The following is a 19065-nucleotide window of genomic DNA, read 5'->3' as shown; positions in this document are numbered from 1 at the left end:
AGAAACAATGTTGACCTCATTTTATTCTGTCTTGGCTTTGAGTGCCCTCTGAGCTTGGTTGTCTTCTTGTAGATATTTTATTAACCAAACTAGGTAACATCATCAGTGCTAGGCCGAGTGAGGTTTGCTCTGAGTTTATATTCTATTTAAACTTAAATAGTTTAAGTTATTAAACTATTTTTTAAGTATTAAAACAGTATCTTCCCACTGTTGATGGGAACTTGGAGGTTCTTTGGAACTTGAGGTTCTTTGGTTGGGCTCTTTACTGTTAGCTTGTTTGGCAGTCCCTTGACTATAGTATTATTTACTTCTTGATTGTTGGTCTGATGTCTATGTGTCAATTGATAGCTAATTTGTAGAGTGCCAAGCTTCTAGAAATTCCCTAGCATTTTTGGATTTGGCTTGGTCTAGGTTTGTCAGTTTCCTAAATTGAAACTATGGTTAAGTCTGTCCATATGTTGTGAAATTAGTTTCACAATTTCTTCTGATTGTTAGTTGAAGTTCATGAATGCATTCTGCCAGTCATTTCCTATTGGTTTTACTTAGTGGCTGTTGCAGTCATACCGTATGTTGTAGATGACTTCTGATGAACTGACAGCAAACCCCACTCCTTACTAGAACTAATGATGTTACCTAGTTTAAGTAATGAAACATTTGCAAAAAAACCAAACTAACTCAAAGAGCACCAAGGACCCCTCATTTCAACCCTGTACTTCAAATATTCTCCTTTATTGGTATCTTGACTTTGCAACTCTTTTTTCAATCTCGGAGACATTGAAATTCATCATTACTACTTACAATTTTGAAAGTACCAATACCAAATCAGATGCTTGGAAAGAATACCCTGCCTCGCTAATAAAGATGCATGATATGACTTTTTACTGTTTCCTGTTTATTAATCAAGTTTATAGAACAATTTCATGTCCCGCCATTTTTAGCTTAGCCTGGGAGCTCTTGGTATATAATTTGTCATAATTAAATATGACAAATTCTATAACTTGCTTCTCAAAATGTAGATTTCATAGGTGCTAACATCTTTTGTAGTTGGACTGAAGTTATGAATTGCAGTTAGCAGTTTGAAGAAAGTGGTTGCAAATGGTCAGTCTGATTGACTTGCATATGTATCTTCCTTAGGTGCTGTGACTTGTATGTGGATGAATGATCAGTGCAGCAATATAATTACTGGAGGAGAAGATAGGCAAATTGTGTTCTGGAAACAACAATACTAAGTGCTTTTTCTCTGATAATCTCAATCCTTAATATTTTAAACCATAATTTTAAAAGGACTTTGCCTAAATGTAAAAATGATTTCTATAGTTCAAACAGAACTTCTGATCCCCTTCCCCCCTCCATTACTGTTGTGTATTGATGAATACTCTAAAATGTGACAAATGTCTGTATGCTCTTACCTATTTACTGAAGTAATACTGTAACAGCTTGAGGTACTTGTCTTATACTCCTGTTGAAAATAAACTTATTTTTCAGTAACCAATATGTTCTAACTTGAAATCATACTACTCTATTGTTTCTTGTGTATGTTTGTCTTTAAGTCAGTGTTGATGCCTAGTGACAGCCAGAGACAAATCCTTGCAGTTTTCTTGGCATTATTTTGCCAATACTGCAATCAGTAAATTTTAGCTTTATTAGGAAATTACTGGACTGGTTTGCCTTCTTCATAGGGCTAAGAAAGGAAATGATTGGTCAAAGTGAATGAGTGGGCTTTGTGCCTAAGAATCCAGAGTCTCCTGCTTTCTAACAGGATTTTGTTCAATTTTAGGTACTTAGCAGAAATATTTTCCCTAAAGATCCATCTCAATATGATCATGTTTTCCATTGTTTCACTCTATATACCACCCACTGTCAACCAGCAGTTTGATTACTAAATCAATAACTTGACAACTTTGTATTTTAGTTGGGAGTCTCTTTTTTCTGATTTCATAAAACTGCTTGCAATAATATAAATCAACTGGCAGTTACATTTTTATTTTTTATTTTTATGGGCTAGCATACATTTCTTATCAAACACCTTCCCACCTTACTAAGGGTTATCCATATATTGCCTAGATTTTGCATTCAAATCTCTACCAAGTGGCAGGGAGAAGTGGAGTTTAACATTTACACCCACATATACTAGGTCTGACCTAGAGCACTCATTATTCTCCCTTATCATTTTTTTCCTATCACTGACATCTGGTATCTCTGTATTTGGACTGGGGAGTATTTCATTTACTAATAAATATTTAAATGAAAACAGCCATTATCACTCTACTCTTAGCTAAGTCAAGTGCTGCAGTTTAATCTCTTTGAAACTTATCCACTGGGATGGTTTATTGGCCAGACCAAAACAAGAATCCTTTTTCACCCTTCTCTGCAAACCAATATAAAATGTGCTTGCATACTCCCATTCAAATGCTGATCTTTCTACAATTATAATTATAAAATTATAATACTTTTATAATAAACAATATACTGTTTCAACATACTATTTCAATGAATCTCCCAAACTTTTTGGGTCTGCTTAGAGGTAGTAATGGTAAATATTGTTTATTTGCAATAACATTGTTTAATGTTATCATCCTGTTCTCTTAAACCTCACCTTCTAAGGTGATCAGTTTAACAGAAAAACATGTTATTAAATAGATCATGCAAGTCATAATGCCCAATGATTCTTCATTACTATGTGCCAATAAACCATTCAACTTTTCAGATGTAATTTTATTTTAATGCCGATACAATTACATGTACTTCTCTGTATTATACCTGTGATAGAATTCACATATTACATGCCAGTATTTGTAACCTTTTTCTTCTGTCTAGTTGGCAGGTTGGGCTTATCTTCTAGCATTAAAGCTTGACATCCAACTGATAGAAAACATCAGTAAACTGCTGATGGTTTATAACTACAATTACTATATCGAAGGCTATCTGCTAGAGAGAAATAAATTAAAAATCCTAATGACTAAGCTATTAAAATGTTACCCATGTCTAATATTACCCATATTAAAATGTTACCCATGTCTAATTTAGTATTAGTAAAATTGGTTAATGTAATAAAAGAAATACTATAGCCTACACTGATTATACTATATCAAGAGCCTATAAACCACACCATTGAGGTAAAATGTTTCACACTTTCACTGCTTCATTTATGCTGGATTATATTGCAATCAGGAAGGATTTCGAGATTCATCAGTGCAAAATACTACCCATTTAGGAAGTGAATACATTTGCAACTTTATTTGTTTTAAGAGGATTAAGGCAACACAATATAAGCATATTAGAACAATTTTATAAGACAGCAAAAAGACAAACATTATTTTAAAATAATTATGGAATGATAAATACAAGCTATGCTCAGTTTAACCAGCATGCTTTTTGTAAACAAGATTACTAAAATCAGTTAATTAACACTAAGTTATATTCTCACTGGTATATGCAGTAAAAAAATGAATCTGAAAAAGTACAAAGAGCAGCAGTATATCTGGATCAAAGAAAGCATATACTAGATGCTTTCAAACATTAGTTTTCTTCCATTTTTTAATGATAGAAATTTTCCTGACCTATATAATACAACCCTATGAAAGAAGCATATGTTTTGTCAAAGTAGCATGATGAATATAAAATGCAAAATGTGAGCAAGGTTTTTCCTGGAATGTGACATTCCCAGCCATAATGTAATTATAAACGCTCAATGCAGCATCTCATGTCAAAGAAAGGCTCATGTGCAGAATGTAAATATTGTGAAGACATAGTAGCCATGTTTAGCAGTGTCTCAATTACAAATGCATCCAAAATGAATTTTAGACTTCAGGAATAGTATGATCCATCAAGCTTTTCAGAACACTTGAAGCCATCCTAGAAAAAAAAGTTCACAAAGTATTAGCCCATAACGGAATATGCATTCAAAATTTGCAGAATTACAAAAAGAATAAATGAATTAATATTAGAAGGTTTGTGTAGAAGGATTGGCAGAGCTATGTGGAGGAATAAAAAAGGGATCAGTTTAGATTTCTACTGTGCCACAAACCAAGTCGTTGACACTTATCTAATGCTAATCAGATTCTGACCATGTTGAAAATATTCCTGTGCATGACTTTTAGCAATACATTAGTTAATTTTGGACCTTTGCATATCGACCTGTTTTTTTCACATCTGACCACTACAATATTATTCTATGAGCAAATGTATGCGAAGAGTTATAACTTTCATTAATATATGGAATCCTTGATGCTCTCTCTGCTTGGTTGCTATCAAGTAGGAAAAATATCCTAATCGAGGAACTACAGAAGAGAAACCACACCCTTCAAAATTGGCAGTGCTAGGTCTGACGCCATTTCTTTTGTAAAAGATTTATACCATCTCTGAACTCAGAAAAATGGGGCCCAAAAAACCACCAACGGGCAAGTCATTCTCGGCTCCCACATCTGCCACCTCCAGCCCAAGTATGCATCAGACGAAAATTACTTCATTGTTACAACAAGAAGGGGCTGGAGAGAGCTCAAAAGACTAATCCGTTACCCAAATGTTTCAGGAAATTATGAGGCGTCAAAATGAGTTGAAAGAGGAGGTGTCAGATCTCAAAGAAGGTGGTGTACAACACCATATATCAGAAAACAAACGAAGAATTAAGGTGTTGGAGGAAGGGGCGGCTGAGCTGGGGGAGGAGATTAAGGCAGTCCGGAAGGGGAATTTAGAATTGGAAAAATTTTATGGCAAAAATAGAACTTGAAAGAATGTCCTTTTTTCTCAGATTCCAGAACCTACCAGAGACAGAAAATGAAGACCTTAAGGAAATTATGAGTACAATTTTAGCAGAATATATTAAGAGAGACAAAGAACAGTTGTGGTGGGATATGGATCTGGTTTACAGGATTAATTCAGCATATGCTAGAATACATAATGTTCCTAGGGAGGTTCATGTTAAATTTCTTAGGAGGACAACGAGGGATGAGGTGCTGGGGCTCAAAGGGGGGGACCACTAAAATATAAAGACAAAGAAATTACCATTTTTAAGCAAATTCCGAAAAAAATAAGAGAGAAAAGGAGGAAGTACTCCTCCTTATCAAAGAAATTATATAATAAAGAAATTTGATTTAGATGGTTATTGCCAGAGGGAATGCTGATCTTTTGGGAGGGAAACAGAGTTAGAATTAATACAGTGTGTGTGTGGGGGGGGGGGAAAGCCTTCATTAAAAAAGAAAGTTCTCTCCTAGACGACGAAAATATGGGAGGTAGTGAAAAAGGTAGTAATGTGCAAGATATGAAGGAGGGAGGGGATGTGGCTCCATCTGGGGACAGGGAGGAGGGAGCAATATCGAAAAGGCTCAGGTCACAAAAATAAATGCATTTGAAATATTATTGTAATTGTTGATATAGTAGAAAGTGACAAAAAAGAGATGATTGAACACATGGTTGATATAATGTAGAACAAGATTCTGTTTTTGCTTATCTTTTATACGTTGTCTTTAACATTGTAAAAATTGTGAGATTTGGAGGGATTTCTACCACTAGTACAGGAGCTGCCAAAATTTTCTATGTACCCTTTTACCTTTCCCCATAAATGTTTAAAAACCAATAAAATTCTTTAAAAAAAATTGGCAGTGCTAGCTATTGTATATAAGCAATGAGAAAACCCCACATTCACTTGTATTGATTGTATCTAACAGGGGAATGAAACATCTGCAGGCAAACAACCAAACTCAGCTCTATGGACTCACAATTCAATCCTGAACTACATATATTCTCTTATATTAATATGTTTACTTTAAAAACAAAATTCAAGAAATAAAAGTTTTAAATTTTCAATTATTTCAAAATTATAGCAAAGTTTAGATTCATTCCAATTTAATTGAGGAGAAAGTTGCTGGAATAAGGTACTGTTACCAATACAAACTTACATAGAGTGACTCTGATTGGGACTCGAAGTGAAGCAATCATTAAGTGAGAAATAATGTGACCACAACTGAGCTTTCTGGCTAGAAATAGACAAGACTATTCAGTTTCATAGCTAGAGCTTCTGTTTGTCCGCTAATTATAGTCCCGTTCTTTGGAATACTCAAGTGCCTGCTTACTGTCTTTCACATATCAAAAGCAATGTAATGTTCCCCAGTACAGAAATGTAGCTGGCAGCCACAGCTGTGCTACACAGCTTACTCTCTCTAAACTCCCTCTTTAATCTCTCCACTCTGCAAGGTGGTTGGGTAGGAAGAAAGCAAATAATTTCTGTAAGCAATCTTTCCTTGTCTGATCCTTCTCCCCCAAAGATTGGAGAAGTAGGGATTTCAAGGGAGTAAACTGTTTGCTCTTTTACACATCAAAAACAATGTGATTGCCTTGGTAGCAGGAAAAGGTAAGGCAAAGAAGAGATTGCCTACAGAAATCACTTGTTTAATAGGAGAAATTGGAGAGGAAGGGATTTCAACAACCGGTGCAATTGTGTTGCTTTCCATCTGCAGGAAATCAAAAAATTTCCTTTCTTGAAATCTGTTCAAGGGGAGATAAAAAAAATTCAGGCACAGGACAACGTGTCAATAGTAATGTTGATCACACTTCTGAGGAACTGTTCCAATGGTCTTAAGTTGGCCATTAAGTTACCTTTTCAGCACTGTCATAATTTTGGTCAACGTAGAAGCGGTTAGTAAGAGAAGACTACCTGCATTTTATATTCATTATAAGTTCAATGCATATTATTCATCCTTTCAAAAGATAAAGAGCCCATATTTAAGACACATTTAAAAAAACCACTCATACCTTTTTATTATGTGTTCATAGATCTGGGAAGGCATGATAGTAATGGTCACTACATTTCCAACCGTTGATAATATGTCCGCAATCTGGGAATCCTGTGTAAAAGTCATAAAATTTTATAAACCTTGAAATTGTTTTATAACCACAATGATTTTAACTTTGTTTCAAGGGTGAATAAAGTAGCTTATTTAGTAGTTTAAATAAAATATAGGCTAAAGATAGTGTCAGATTATTTGAGAGATGAATGTTATCATTACATGAGCAAACTAACAGCAATAGAGAAAGCCATGCACACAGCTACAATTCAGCAGATAAATGCAAATAGTTATTCCGGGAGGTGCAACAAGTACCAAAAGCAACAAGTACCAATTTTAAGGAATAATGTAAATAAATTTAATATGTTCCCAAACCAAAGACAACACACATTTAAGGCAATATGTAAAAAGATAGGCTTGTATATAATTACATGAGAAAATTAATAAAATTTATTAAAATTAATAAACACTTAAAGTAAAAAAATTCACTTTACTTGAACTATAGACAAAAAAAAGTGCAAAAATGCACAAAATGACCACAGAAGTTAAGACAACCACAATGGGATGGGCACAAGGGAAAGATACCTGTGGCTAATGCATGGACCTTTGTTTCAGCTGGGAAAAGTACCAAATCACAAGGCAGCTGACACCAATATGTTATAGCTTGCACGTGGAGTACTAAACAAATGAATACTAGGACAAAATTTTCTAATCAAAATGCATCAAGTACCAAATTCGAAGAGTTTCAAAGCAGTTGAGTGCCAAGGAATAATTGTATATTACTTATATTCTTACAAGTGGTGTTTTTTGTTAGTTTAATTGATTTAGAGTACCACATATTTACAGAGAACATCATTTACCTTCAGACCAATTACATTCTGTCCATTAATTTCACAAAGGCTGTGTTCAGTAAGAAGTCCATTTCTTGCAGCAGAACTATCTTTAACTATTGAAGTTATTTTTCCATTTTTGAAAATAAAGCCAACATGTCCTGTACTGTCCTTGTGCATGGTAATAGTCCGTTCAAAAGGCCTAGAAGAAAAGTATTTATATTTCACTACTTATAAAATTTACCGAATATATTACTGAACCATTGTCCGCAATAAAATTAACTCCAAATTTACTGGTTGTGAAGAAGCATTTTCTTTTAAGTTAACAATATAGACAGCACAGATCTTACTATTAATATAATTCAGCTGATATACAATAATCCTGCAAATTTACCTGTCTCGAATTATCATGGAAATTCTCTCTCCAGGAACTTGCTTCAATATTTTATGAGCTTTATCAGAACTCCATCCAGCACAATTTTCACCATTTATTTGTAGAATCTGGTCTCCAAATCGCAGGCCAGCCAGTGCGGCTGGGGTGTTTGCCTGAACCAGCTGAACAAAGACACCCTAAAACAATAATGTTGGTAAGTTTAGGTGCGTGTACATATAATTCCTGTATACATTAAAAGGAGAAATATACTAAAAACAATTATCATTTTTTTAAAAATAAGCAAGCCCCAACTGTCTATTAACATTGCAATATTACAAATATTACATCCAGCACTCCCTAAAATTTTAATTCCAAAATACATATTTGAATTTGATGAAATTTAAGCTAATATTAGTTCTCTGATTATACTATTAATTGTACTACTCATGAAAGTGTTTAATTTTTAAAAAGTTAGCAATTTTTTTTACTCATGAATATAAGTTTTCATTTTTAAAAATATTTTTGCTGTCCAACTCATATATATTGAGTCATGTAACAGATTAAGGGCTGAAAAATAAACTATAAAGAATACATCTTTGTGTAACAATTTATATCTTATTTTGAATTCTAGCATAACATTTATTATACATACATTGTCCACTGACTTAAGACGAAGACCAATTTTTCCTTCCTGATCTTTACACAAGATCAGTTCACGGATCCCCTGCTTAATTTCTGCTCGACGAATTCCAACATCATTTCCAGTAACTGGAGCTACCATGTAATCTGATGCAGAAGGTCTTGCAACAAGCTATAGAGTACAAAAACACCCCCCCACAAACAAATTAAAAATAAACACAAATCTTATCAGATATAGATCTTTGATGTAAATGAGTCAGATCTATGTGTTGTGTTATATTAATATTTTTAGCATCTATAAAACCACAGTTATGACAAAGACTGAAGTAAATTCAAGCTGAGCAGATACATCCACTGTTTTAATGGAGCATGTGTAAGTATTTTTGTTATGACTTTTTCTATTATAGGGGAGAGAATACAATAGAAGGTTTCCCAGCTTTCTTTCCCTTTTTTTCATGAGTAATTCAATCCCTCAAAATCAGTAAAGCCCAAATGAATCTCTGTTATGACACTTACCCCCTGTGAATTTGCAGGAACCATTGTCATGTTTCTCTGAATTTCCTCATCATTCAAACTTATACCCATATACTGGGCAAGTTCAGGATACAGTTTAGGATATAAATCTGAAAAAAGTTTTAAAAAATTAACTATAATCTTGCTACAATGGTATTTCTGTCCCTTCAGTTATACTCTTGGCAAAATCAACAGCATGCCTCATATTTCACTAATATCATCCTTTGGAATTTTTGAAAACTTAACATACTAGTTGAAGGTACTAAATTCACTTACCTGAAGTTTATTTTTATACCTCAGCAACATTACATTGTCTTACATTGATTCTACACTAAAGAAAATGGTTTTCTGCCTGAAAATAAGACAACAGGTCACAAAATCTATACTGCAGTCCTTGTGTTCAAAATTCCAAACTGAATATAAACATTTCAGTAAGTTTGATTTCTTTTTATAACAAATGTGTATATATAAACTGATACTATCATTCTCAGAAAAACAATAAAAACTGTGTATTTCAAGTACATATTATAAAATGTAAAACACCATTTAAGTTTTTTCTTCAAATTAAAACCTACAAAATTCATTTCTTTTGAGATAAGCCCAGAATTCATCAATAGATAGGCTTTTAAAGCTAGAAAATAAATATATGCATGGATTATGAAAGTAAGATCACATTAAGAGCAAAACATATAACTATCAATTAAAACGTTAAATCCTTCTACAATCAATGAAATTTATACAAAGTATCAAGAATTTTTCAAATGCTTTCTTGTAACAACTTACTTCCATCTTGTAAGATGGGTGCTGAAGCTTCAGATAGAATTGCTGGGTTAGCTGGGTTTGAAGCAAAGGATGTCTGAGCCTATACAGAAATATGATTTTAAAATGTTGTAAGGATTAAACTACATAAAAATATAGAACATTTTAGAGTCAGCTCTTGGTTAATGATAATTCATTAGCAACTGTTCAAAGTCACAATGGTGCTGAGCATGAGGTACTTATGATTGATCTTCAAAGTCTGTCCAGCCCAGCACCCCCATGGTCACAATCTTGGCACTTGATACTCAGTTTACACGTACAATGGTTGCAGGATCCTATTGTCATTTGTGATCTTCCTGCCAGTGTCCCAAAAGCAAAGTCAATGGGAAAGCCAGCAGGGAAGATTACAAGTTGGTCTTGTTAAGTGCAGCTTTTTTTTTTTTAGGATTTTGGGTCTTCAAGATTCTGGGAATTTTATTCTAGTGTACTTATGTGTCATAGTCAGAATGCAGTATTGCAGGCTAACTTTGCACACAGCCAGGAGTTCGATCCTGACCAGCTCAAGAGTGATTCAGTCTTCCATCTTTCCGAGGTCAGTAAAATGAAGACCCAGATTGTTAGGGGCAATACGCTGGTATTTGCAAACTGCTCAGAGGGTGCTGTGAAGCACTATGGAGTGGTATGTATATCTAATTTTAAGAAGCAATTCTCCAAATACATAACTGGATCTGAATAAATAGTAAGAACCTTGCCTTTTTATTTTATTTCAGTGCAGTCACAATTGACTGTTCTTTGATAAAAGTTATCAAATTCATATAAGCAAGATGGGAAGACAATAACTTGGACAAGGAGATTTTGATCAGAGAAACAGTGAGATAAAATGTTTACCCATCACAGCTTAAAACATTAAAACATTTTTGAAGCCAAAAATATAAAGCTTAAAGCATGTCCCACCCATTTTATGCATAGCTGACTATAATATCATTGTATCCAGTTTCCCCTTCTATCTGGCTTCTAAATGTAAAAATATTAGATGGTGGGCTTAACTACTGTAGTATGCAACAAAAGCAGTGTGAACAAAGGTGTTTACAATCTACTTCTATGTGCATCATGATACTACAATGATGATAAAGCGATAAGGAACATAAAAGAGCACCAGTTTATATGTCCACATCACAATGAACTTTAACTTTAAAAAATTAGGGTTCGTCCACTTTCTTCCAGGAATTGAAGCTGGTATAAATGGCCTTCAAGTATTGAAATTTTGATTCAAGATTACCCAGTCATCTTACTGATATTTAGACTTTAAACCCGGCCACTGGACGTCTCATCTAACACTAATCCTGCAACAGAACTTTTGGGCAAAGTCTCAATGCAGTAGAAAGATCTCGTGCAACCTACATATTTCTCAGGAAAGTCATCACCTCTCTCTAAAAGTTTCTCCCTGTTTTCTTGTTCTTATCTTATACTTAACACCAGTTTAGAGATAAGGTTATTTGGCACGTCTGTCAGACTTTAAAATCACCTCTATTATTATTTATACTGATTTTATTGTTTTTCCATTTAGAGGAAGGTCAGTGCTAATAAAAGAAGAGTTTATTCTTTCTCCTGCAATACTACATTATTTCAAGAAATCAAGTTTTAAAGTTGCAAACAGACCTTAAAATTAGCTTCAAGTAACCTGTACCAGGACCACATGTCAGGAATGGGATGACCTGCCCAGAGCATTCAATCTAAACAAACACTCTCTAAGATTATTCAAAGGGATAGACAACCCCATTCTGCTCACCAGGCATAAACAGATTAAAAGAACTATTCACATCAATGTTCAGCTGAGCAATTCTAAACATGAAAATATTCAATTTTTTAAACAGGATAGCTAAGACCTTCAGAAAAAATGTGGGTTTCATGTCTCCAGATGATTTTGGTTATGCATATGATTAATATATGTAATATAATTAATAAAATTTAATATTTATATCACAAATACCATATTTTTAAACTACTGTGATAATTCAGAAACCTCAAAAACCAAAACCCACAACAAAAGTTTATTATAAAATGTCATACCTGAATTACTTTGTCTACCTTCAGGTCTTCCAGAGAAGGATACAGCGACATTTTTACTGGAGGAAAAAAAGATTTTAAATAAGCAATTTAAAAATTCCAATGTCCAAGTACAGCTCAAAAAAGTTATCAACAGTCACAATTTGATATTCATCATTTTTATATCTAAATTATTAATTTCTATTTATAAATTTTTTTACTAAATTATATATACTTAATCTTGAGTAACATGGAGCACAGTGGATCACGTTAGCATGCTGGGTTGGAAATTAGCCAGCCCATGTTTGTGGCCCAAGTACTGTCTTGGGTGGGTGAGCTCCCTCTCCTGCCAGACACAAAAGGAGCCCCCATCCATGCAGCCCTGGGCAACAGTGATGTCACCATCTATCCTTTCAACCCAGAAGCCTCTTAGTACTTTTGATATGAGTGAGATGTGATCTTGAATAATAATAACTTAAAACATCCATGTTTTATATGTTTAAGTTTAAGCTGAAAAGTTAAGTTACAACTCATGCTCATGAGTTACAACTCATTCACGGTAATAGAGTATCTGGGGTGCAACACTTTTAAGTCATTGATTTGACTCATTCCAGCACTTTCATTTACTTCTTTGAGTCATGTCATTCAGACCTCTGTTTACAGTATATAGTTAATTTTATAAATAAATCACTCGCAACATTCACATATAGGAAATGCTGGGTTGAACCTGTTTTCAATGCTGAGTAAATCAAACAATTACAGAATTAATACTTCCATCATTTTAAATTAACTATTTTCAATATTTTTTTCTAAAAATGAATAATATTGTATTATTCTGACCAGGCTGAAGCAATGGAGAAAAAGAAAACGTATGTGCATGCATGAACATATGTATATCACTCAAAAAGTACTGCTATGGTATTTCTGCTGGCTAGTTAGTCTCTATCTGGCCTTGCTCCAACTCTTCCATCAAGTGCAGGTTATTTGAAAAAGAAGAAGGAACACAGATTCTTCAAAGTTAGATCCTATTTGACTCAGCTTTCCAAATACTTCAAGAAAACCAACAAGCATAGAATTAACAGTAACTTAGTAGGTATAATTTAAGAGGACTTTGTAAGGCTTTGATAAATTCTTCACCAAAGCTCCTAAGGATATATAATGGCTTTGGGATAAAAGGGGAAGTCTCTTACAGGCTGAAGGACAAAAAGGGGGAGTTGGGGAGACAGTTCTCAAAAGGAATATAAACATTGGAATCCCCAATAAGTCTAATTCTTTTTAACTTGTTCCTAACGAACCTCGAGTTAGGAATGAACAGCTGAGTTTTCTTGGGGGAAAACCCAAATAACTGAACAATCAGATCAGTTAGGCAACGTGAAGTTCAAATATCAGATTTTGGACAACAATGAAAATACAGGAAAAGGTTTTGATGCTTTATTTCATTGCTGGTTAGGGTCCAGAAGACTTAATGAAGGATGTTTTTGGCTTGTATAACCTAAGTTGGTTATACTTTCCAAACTAATTGAGAAGCATGGAAAAAGTGAAGTATGTTCAGCCCAAAAAATCCTAACTTTATATTCACTGAATTCACACTGACAATGACTGACCAAGAAATGGTCTTAGGTTTGTAGTAAATTGCAATCTACTAACTGTACAAAAAGGATAAATTGTACATCAGAAAAAGGATAAATTATTACCTGCTACAAAAAAGGGTAAATTGTACATTAGAAATTATCAGAAAAATAAATGAAATTCAACTTATTATTTCAGTTATTTTTCAGTTACAGTCATTATAACATCTGTAAAATAACCAAATTGGGATAATATGCTCATTTTTATAATATCTAAAACAAATTTTTCACTGGATCTCTTTATTTTAGCAAGAAGGAAGAAACAGTGAATATATTAGAGATGTATAAAAATACTTTATGCATCATGTAGAAAAATGAACAAGTCTTTTTAATGACCCTGGGCCTGTCACTCTCAGCCCACCCTACCTCATATGACTATGAGGGAAAACAGGAAGAGAGAACACCCTGTTACCAATCTGAAGTCATGTACAAAGGCTGTATATGAATTTTAAAAAGTAAATAAATACAGGGTTTGCCTAACAAACTGAACAGAGAACAGACTCAACATAGTTAAAACTATGAACTTCACTTCCAAAATAAATACATTGTTGGCAAATCACCTGGATTATTTTACGGAGAAAATTAGTCAAGTTCATGGAAGATAAACTTATCAGTGGTAACTTATTCATGATGGTTTTGTTACTTTTAACAATAATTATAATAATTACAATAAGAATACATTAGAAGCAATTAGTTTATCAGACTTTCTAAATTGTTAAAAATGTTTTATGGGTTAAAAATATTTCCTGTGCCTTTGGAGAAGTAAAAAAACAGTATATGAAATGGACATTTTTTTTCAATTCAAGATGTGCCATCTACATACACTTTTCAGAAGTGTTAACTTGAATCATAACTCTAAAGTCTTCTGCTAGAAGCAGAATTTAATTTCAGACTGCATAAACTTGTGCAGTTAGAGTTAATCTCAAACTATTACTAGTAAAAATCTATGAAAATAATGGATTATTGTATTTTTAACATAACTTTAATAAAATAAAGGGAGAAGTACTTCAAGACAGCAAATGACCTAAATCTGTTCCATAACAAAACAGTGTATGCTAAATCCTGTATTACTTGAAAAATTAAAAATGCATTCTCAGAACTTAAGCCAGGGCAAGGCAACCTGTTTGCTTTCCAATTACTTTATTTCAACCTCATCAAACTTTTCCAACATGATCAATGGCAAAAGGACTGTATGAGTTCAAGTCATCTCACACCTTAGGTTATTCTTTAATTCATCAAATTCTTCCAGCATGATCGATGACAAAATACTGTATGAGTTGTGAAGTTCAAGTCTTCACAGACTTCAAGGTTATTTTAATCCATAAACCACGTTTCACACTAAACCCTAACGACTAGATCCACACAATATACTAAACCAAATCGGATTAAGCTTTAATTTGTATAAATCAGGCCAATATCGATTCGGCTCCTATTACTAACGGATGGTGATGGAAATCCAAGGCAAACACCTCCAGGTAAGGGAAACCAAGTCTTGTAAAAAGCACAACCACTTCCTTCTTTCCCGTTTACGCAATGATGCTACGTAATGAAACTCCAAGTTCTCCTTCAAGGCATCTTCGCCGTCCGCCTCAAGAGTGTCGGCGAAGCTTTCCGACGGCGCCCATAACGAGGCCCCAGAGACCCTCCAAGCGCTCGCCTCTCTTTCGTTTTTCTTTTTGTCCCCTCCCCGTTTGTCGCCTCCCATAACTGAGCTTCCGCTCCTCGCCAAAGGAGGAAACCGGGGCCCAGTTCACCACCGCCGGCTCATAAGAACGACGGACGGGACCCGAGCCAAGTTGCTACCCTTCCTTCCCTCCTCCGGGGAATTCAGAGGGAAGGGCTCGCGTCCCGTCCATGAAGGGCGCGGTCCTGATCGATGGGAGCCTTCAACTTCAGAGCAGAAGGCGAGGACAAAGGAGCCCGGTTTTTGCCAACCCGGAGGGGCGCAAACCTCCCTAGTCTCCCCTTCCCTTAATGTAACGGGACTTTCTCCTTCTCGCCTAACGCTCGCTTATAGGCCCGACGAGGGCTCAGCCTTCCCGGCTCTCCCTTCCTTTGTTGGGAACCTGCCCTTCAGAACCCACGAAGAAACCTTGTGGGGGCGCGCCCACTTCGGCCCCACCGCCCTTGCTGCCCTCCCCGTGCCGTTCTCTCTCTCTCGCGCGCGCACACACACACACACTCATACATAGAGGGGCGGCTGAAGGACGAGGTACTCACCGGCGGCCGACGGCAATAAATCTGGAGACCGTTAAGCGCAGAGGAGGCACCTCCTGCTCTGCTTCCCGGCGTTGCTTCGGCGAAGACTGAAAGCCAGGCGGAGGAGGCTACGGGTGCTCATGCGCCACTCGCAGGGCCCTCGTGACGTCTGACGAAGCCGCGTAGGGGAGAGTTCGGAACGAGTCGGGTGGTTTGAGTGGTTCGGTGTTGTTTGTTTTGAAAAGTTGAGCAGTAAAGGAGTTCCCCTCTTCGGCCGGAGTTCCTCAACCAGCGACGGACTGATACTCTGAGGAAGGATTTTAAAGCCCGAGCTTTACACTTTATATGTGATCTGTTCTCTACCCGGGAAAGAAAAGAATCCGAATCACATAGAGTCGGAATTTGGCGATTCAGATCTTTCTTCCGACATCTCATTGAAACAACTGAGAGGAACCATGATTAAGAATATCTACAGACCTTTAGCTATACAATTTGGGATGAACACCCTTTGAATGGTGTGGGAGTAGGAATGGATTTCCAGAAGGGGAAAAATTGCCAGGAACCATTATTACATATAAATCCATCCATTCCCCACTACCCTGTCAGAGCTAAAGAAACTTATTGGATGAAAGCGAAACGTCTTCAAAGAAAAAAACAAAGTCCAGTTGCCTCCTGAAAAAGCACCTTTGGGGCAACCATTACCTGGATTACTGAGAAGCTGTACAGACTTTTAACTGGGGGTTGGGGATGTCGCCAGCAGATTTCCAGTGAAAGATCTCAGAGAATATGAGTTTTAAACTGACAAGGCACTAAAAGTCTTCACTGCATTTTTGTGAAACTATACTATTATCAATATGCTGATAGTACTTGATTGATCTTCGGTGCCTGTGCTTGCTTGGATTCTGTGCACAATCTGGAGATCCTCTTGGATTCACAGTTATTGCTTGAAGAGCAGGTGACAGCTGTAGCCAAAAGAACCTTCACAGAGTTCTGTATTGTTTTTCCTATTTCTGGATTGGGGGTCGTCTCACGATCACTCAGTCTTGATCATATCAGTAGTTAAGGCAACAGTCTAGAAACTAGGAGTCTGTGAGTCTCACCTTAGGCATGAAAGCTACCTGGGTGACTTTGGACCAGTCATTCTCTCACTCCAACCCACCTCACAGGGTTGTGAGAAAAACAGGTGGAAAAGGAAACATTAGGCATGTAATGAAGGCACTATAAAAATCTAATAAATAAATTATGGCAATGCACTCTTCATGGGGCTGACCTTGAAAACTATTTAGAAACTTCATTTGGTCCACAATGTAACAGCAGAGATATAACAAGATTATGTTTTGTTAAACCCATATGTAATTCAAAGTAGTCCTTGTCACTTATAAATCCCCACACCAAGGGTGCCTAATCTTTTGGGCATCAGGGACCGGTTTCTATGGACAGGTGTGTGTGTGTGTGTGTGTGTGTGTGTGTGTGTGTAGAGAGAGAAAACGTGGTTTTGCATGCTGCCTGCATGCCACAGATTGGAGTTTCACTTGTTTGTGCCCTACATGACATAGGACTGGGTTATCTATGGGACTACCACTACCTGCTCTTGTGGGAATTTGCTTTTATTTCCAATAAAATGTATACATCAATATAAAAATAAAATATATTAAAACTAATTCTGAACAAAACTTTTCTCAGGGATACAATGAGGCTAAATTATATAATCATACCAATTGGTAGTAGAATCAAAGAGATACAATTATTCTGTTTTTCTTTTAGAGAAACAATATAGTATATATCAGAAAAAAAGACATAGTAAAACCTACAAAGGCGCAAATTAAAAGCCCTCATAAAAAGCTCCACTAAAATTCATCCAATTTCATCCATACAGACTACTTACTATAGTACAAAGACATTCCACTTGACACAACCTCATTGGAGTTTACATCTCACAGGCAACTGACTATTTAGGTCCAAATATTCTGGCATGTTTCTCTACGAATACAAAAAACCCACATACATCACATCCATGTCAATCCATGTCACGTGGAGGAAATGGCTTGAAGTGATGTAGTTGATGGGGAGGATGTTTTTGGCAGCAACTGTATGATGATACTACTTGTTTCCATCTGGTCCCTGGGCTTGATGCCTGGTCTGCATCACTGCTTGGTTGGCAAGGGAAACGGAAACCATTTCCTTTCCACCTTGTTTTTCTTTTTAAATGAATTAGTTGATTGATTGACTGTCACCCTTGAGAGTAAATCTTTGAAGCTGAGCAGCCCATTCCTGGCTTCATTCAACCAAAAGTAAGCCGAACATGTCTCTTAATACACATCGAAATATCTTGCTTGAACTCTGACTCCAGAGAGACACTTACTGTACACAACAGCTACCATCTGAGTCACGCAAGCTCATGTGGCCACTTTGCTCCAATTAAAGGAAACATGCTTTGCAACTACCTCACACTCATTAGTTGATAGGATGATAGTCATTGGAAGAAGAAAATAACATGATTGGATAAGGATATATACAGTGTAAGTGCCACTGAAATATATTGTACACTTTCATGAGGGCAAAGCTGTTTATAAATGAGTCATTGATTTGTGATGACACTTGACAAGTATTATTGTTATTATTACCCCTATTATTTCATTTGTAAAGAGCTGAACTTAACTGTTACTACATGTGTGCATCAACACTCATTTTGTACTCATTTTGTTACTGATTGCTTCACAGATTATCATTTGTTTTTTCATTGAAGCATATATGGATGGAAGTGATGATCTGTATGGATTTCTAAACTACATTAAAAGATTAATCTGTTGATTAGCATTTATCTTCAACAAGTTTGCTCAGCAGAAAACAGCATGACTTCTATTTTCTAAGTGAGTCTCATGACAAACTGTTCCTCATAGTTCATTTGATACAGATCATACAAACGAAGAAAGAAAATTTCTGCTTTTGATCAGCTGATTTCTTAAAGTCAAAGACTCTACAGCTGAACAAAATGCATGGTAGATTTCAGTTTGTTTCCGAACATAGCCTATTTCATAATATTTTTATTATTTTATTATTATGTAATACTCAATAATTTTATAGGACAGTGATAGTGATCCCAGTTCCTCAAGAGACTTAGTTGATACATACTAAAATATAAACTGATTCAAATCCATTTTGATCATGCTAAATATTAATGCCCTTACCTGGAAGGAAAACAACCTATCATTTCACCAGAATTTACAATATCTACAACCATGTTCCCTATTGTTAGTAAATATTTAATAAAATATTCATCTATGTTCTATATTCTT

General features: G+C 35.5%; 2 protein-coding genes across 2 annotated transcripts in view; one reads left to right on the top strand and one right to left on the bottom strand.

Moving 5' to 3' along the window:
• NSMAF (neutral sphingomyelinase activation associated factor) overlaps positions 1–1492 on the top strand; it is a 44267-nt gene extending 42775 nt beyond the window's left edge. The window contains exon 31 of the mRNA XM_081953438.1: positions 1135–1492. Within this exon, the coding sequence (XP_081809564.1) occupies positions 1135–1229 (95 nt within the window). The 3' untranslated portion in view covers positions 1230–1492. The remainder of the gene's footprint in view (positions 1–1134) is intronic.
• Positions 1493–3217: 1725 nt separating this feature from the next.
• SDCBP (syndecan binding protein) lies at positions 3218–15937 on the bottom strand. Its single transcript, XM_081953441.1, has 9 exons — positions 15791–15937; positions 11967–12022; positions 9921–9999; positions 9141–9247; positions 8638–8796; positions 8007–8182; positions 7643–7814; positions 6751–6842; positions 3218–3855 (listed from the first exon to the last, which is right to left on the bottom strand). The coding sequence occupies exons 2-9, from the start codon at positions 12015–12017 to the stop codon at positions 3801–3803; spliced, it is 891 nt and encodes a 296-aa protein (XP_081809567.1). The 5' UTR covers positions 12018–12022; positions 15791–15937; the 3' UTR covers positions 3218–3800.
• Positions 15938–19065: the final 3128 nt, after the last annotated feature.

Source organism: Natrix helvetica, assembly GCF_964273705.1.
Source record: "Natrix helvetica genome assembly, chromosome: 4".
NCBI classification, from domain to species: Eukaryota; Metazoa; Chordata; class Lepidosauria; order Squamata; family Natricidae; genus Natrix; species Natrix helvetica.
The sequence above is the reverse complement of the archived record's forward strand: the minus strand, read 5'-3'. Positions and strand labels throughout refer to the sequence as shown.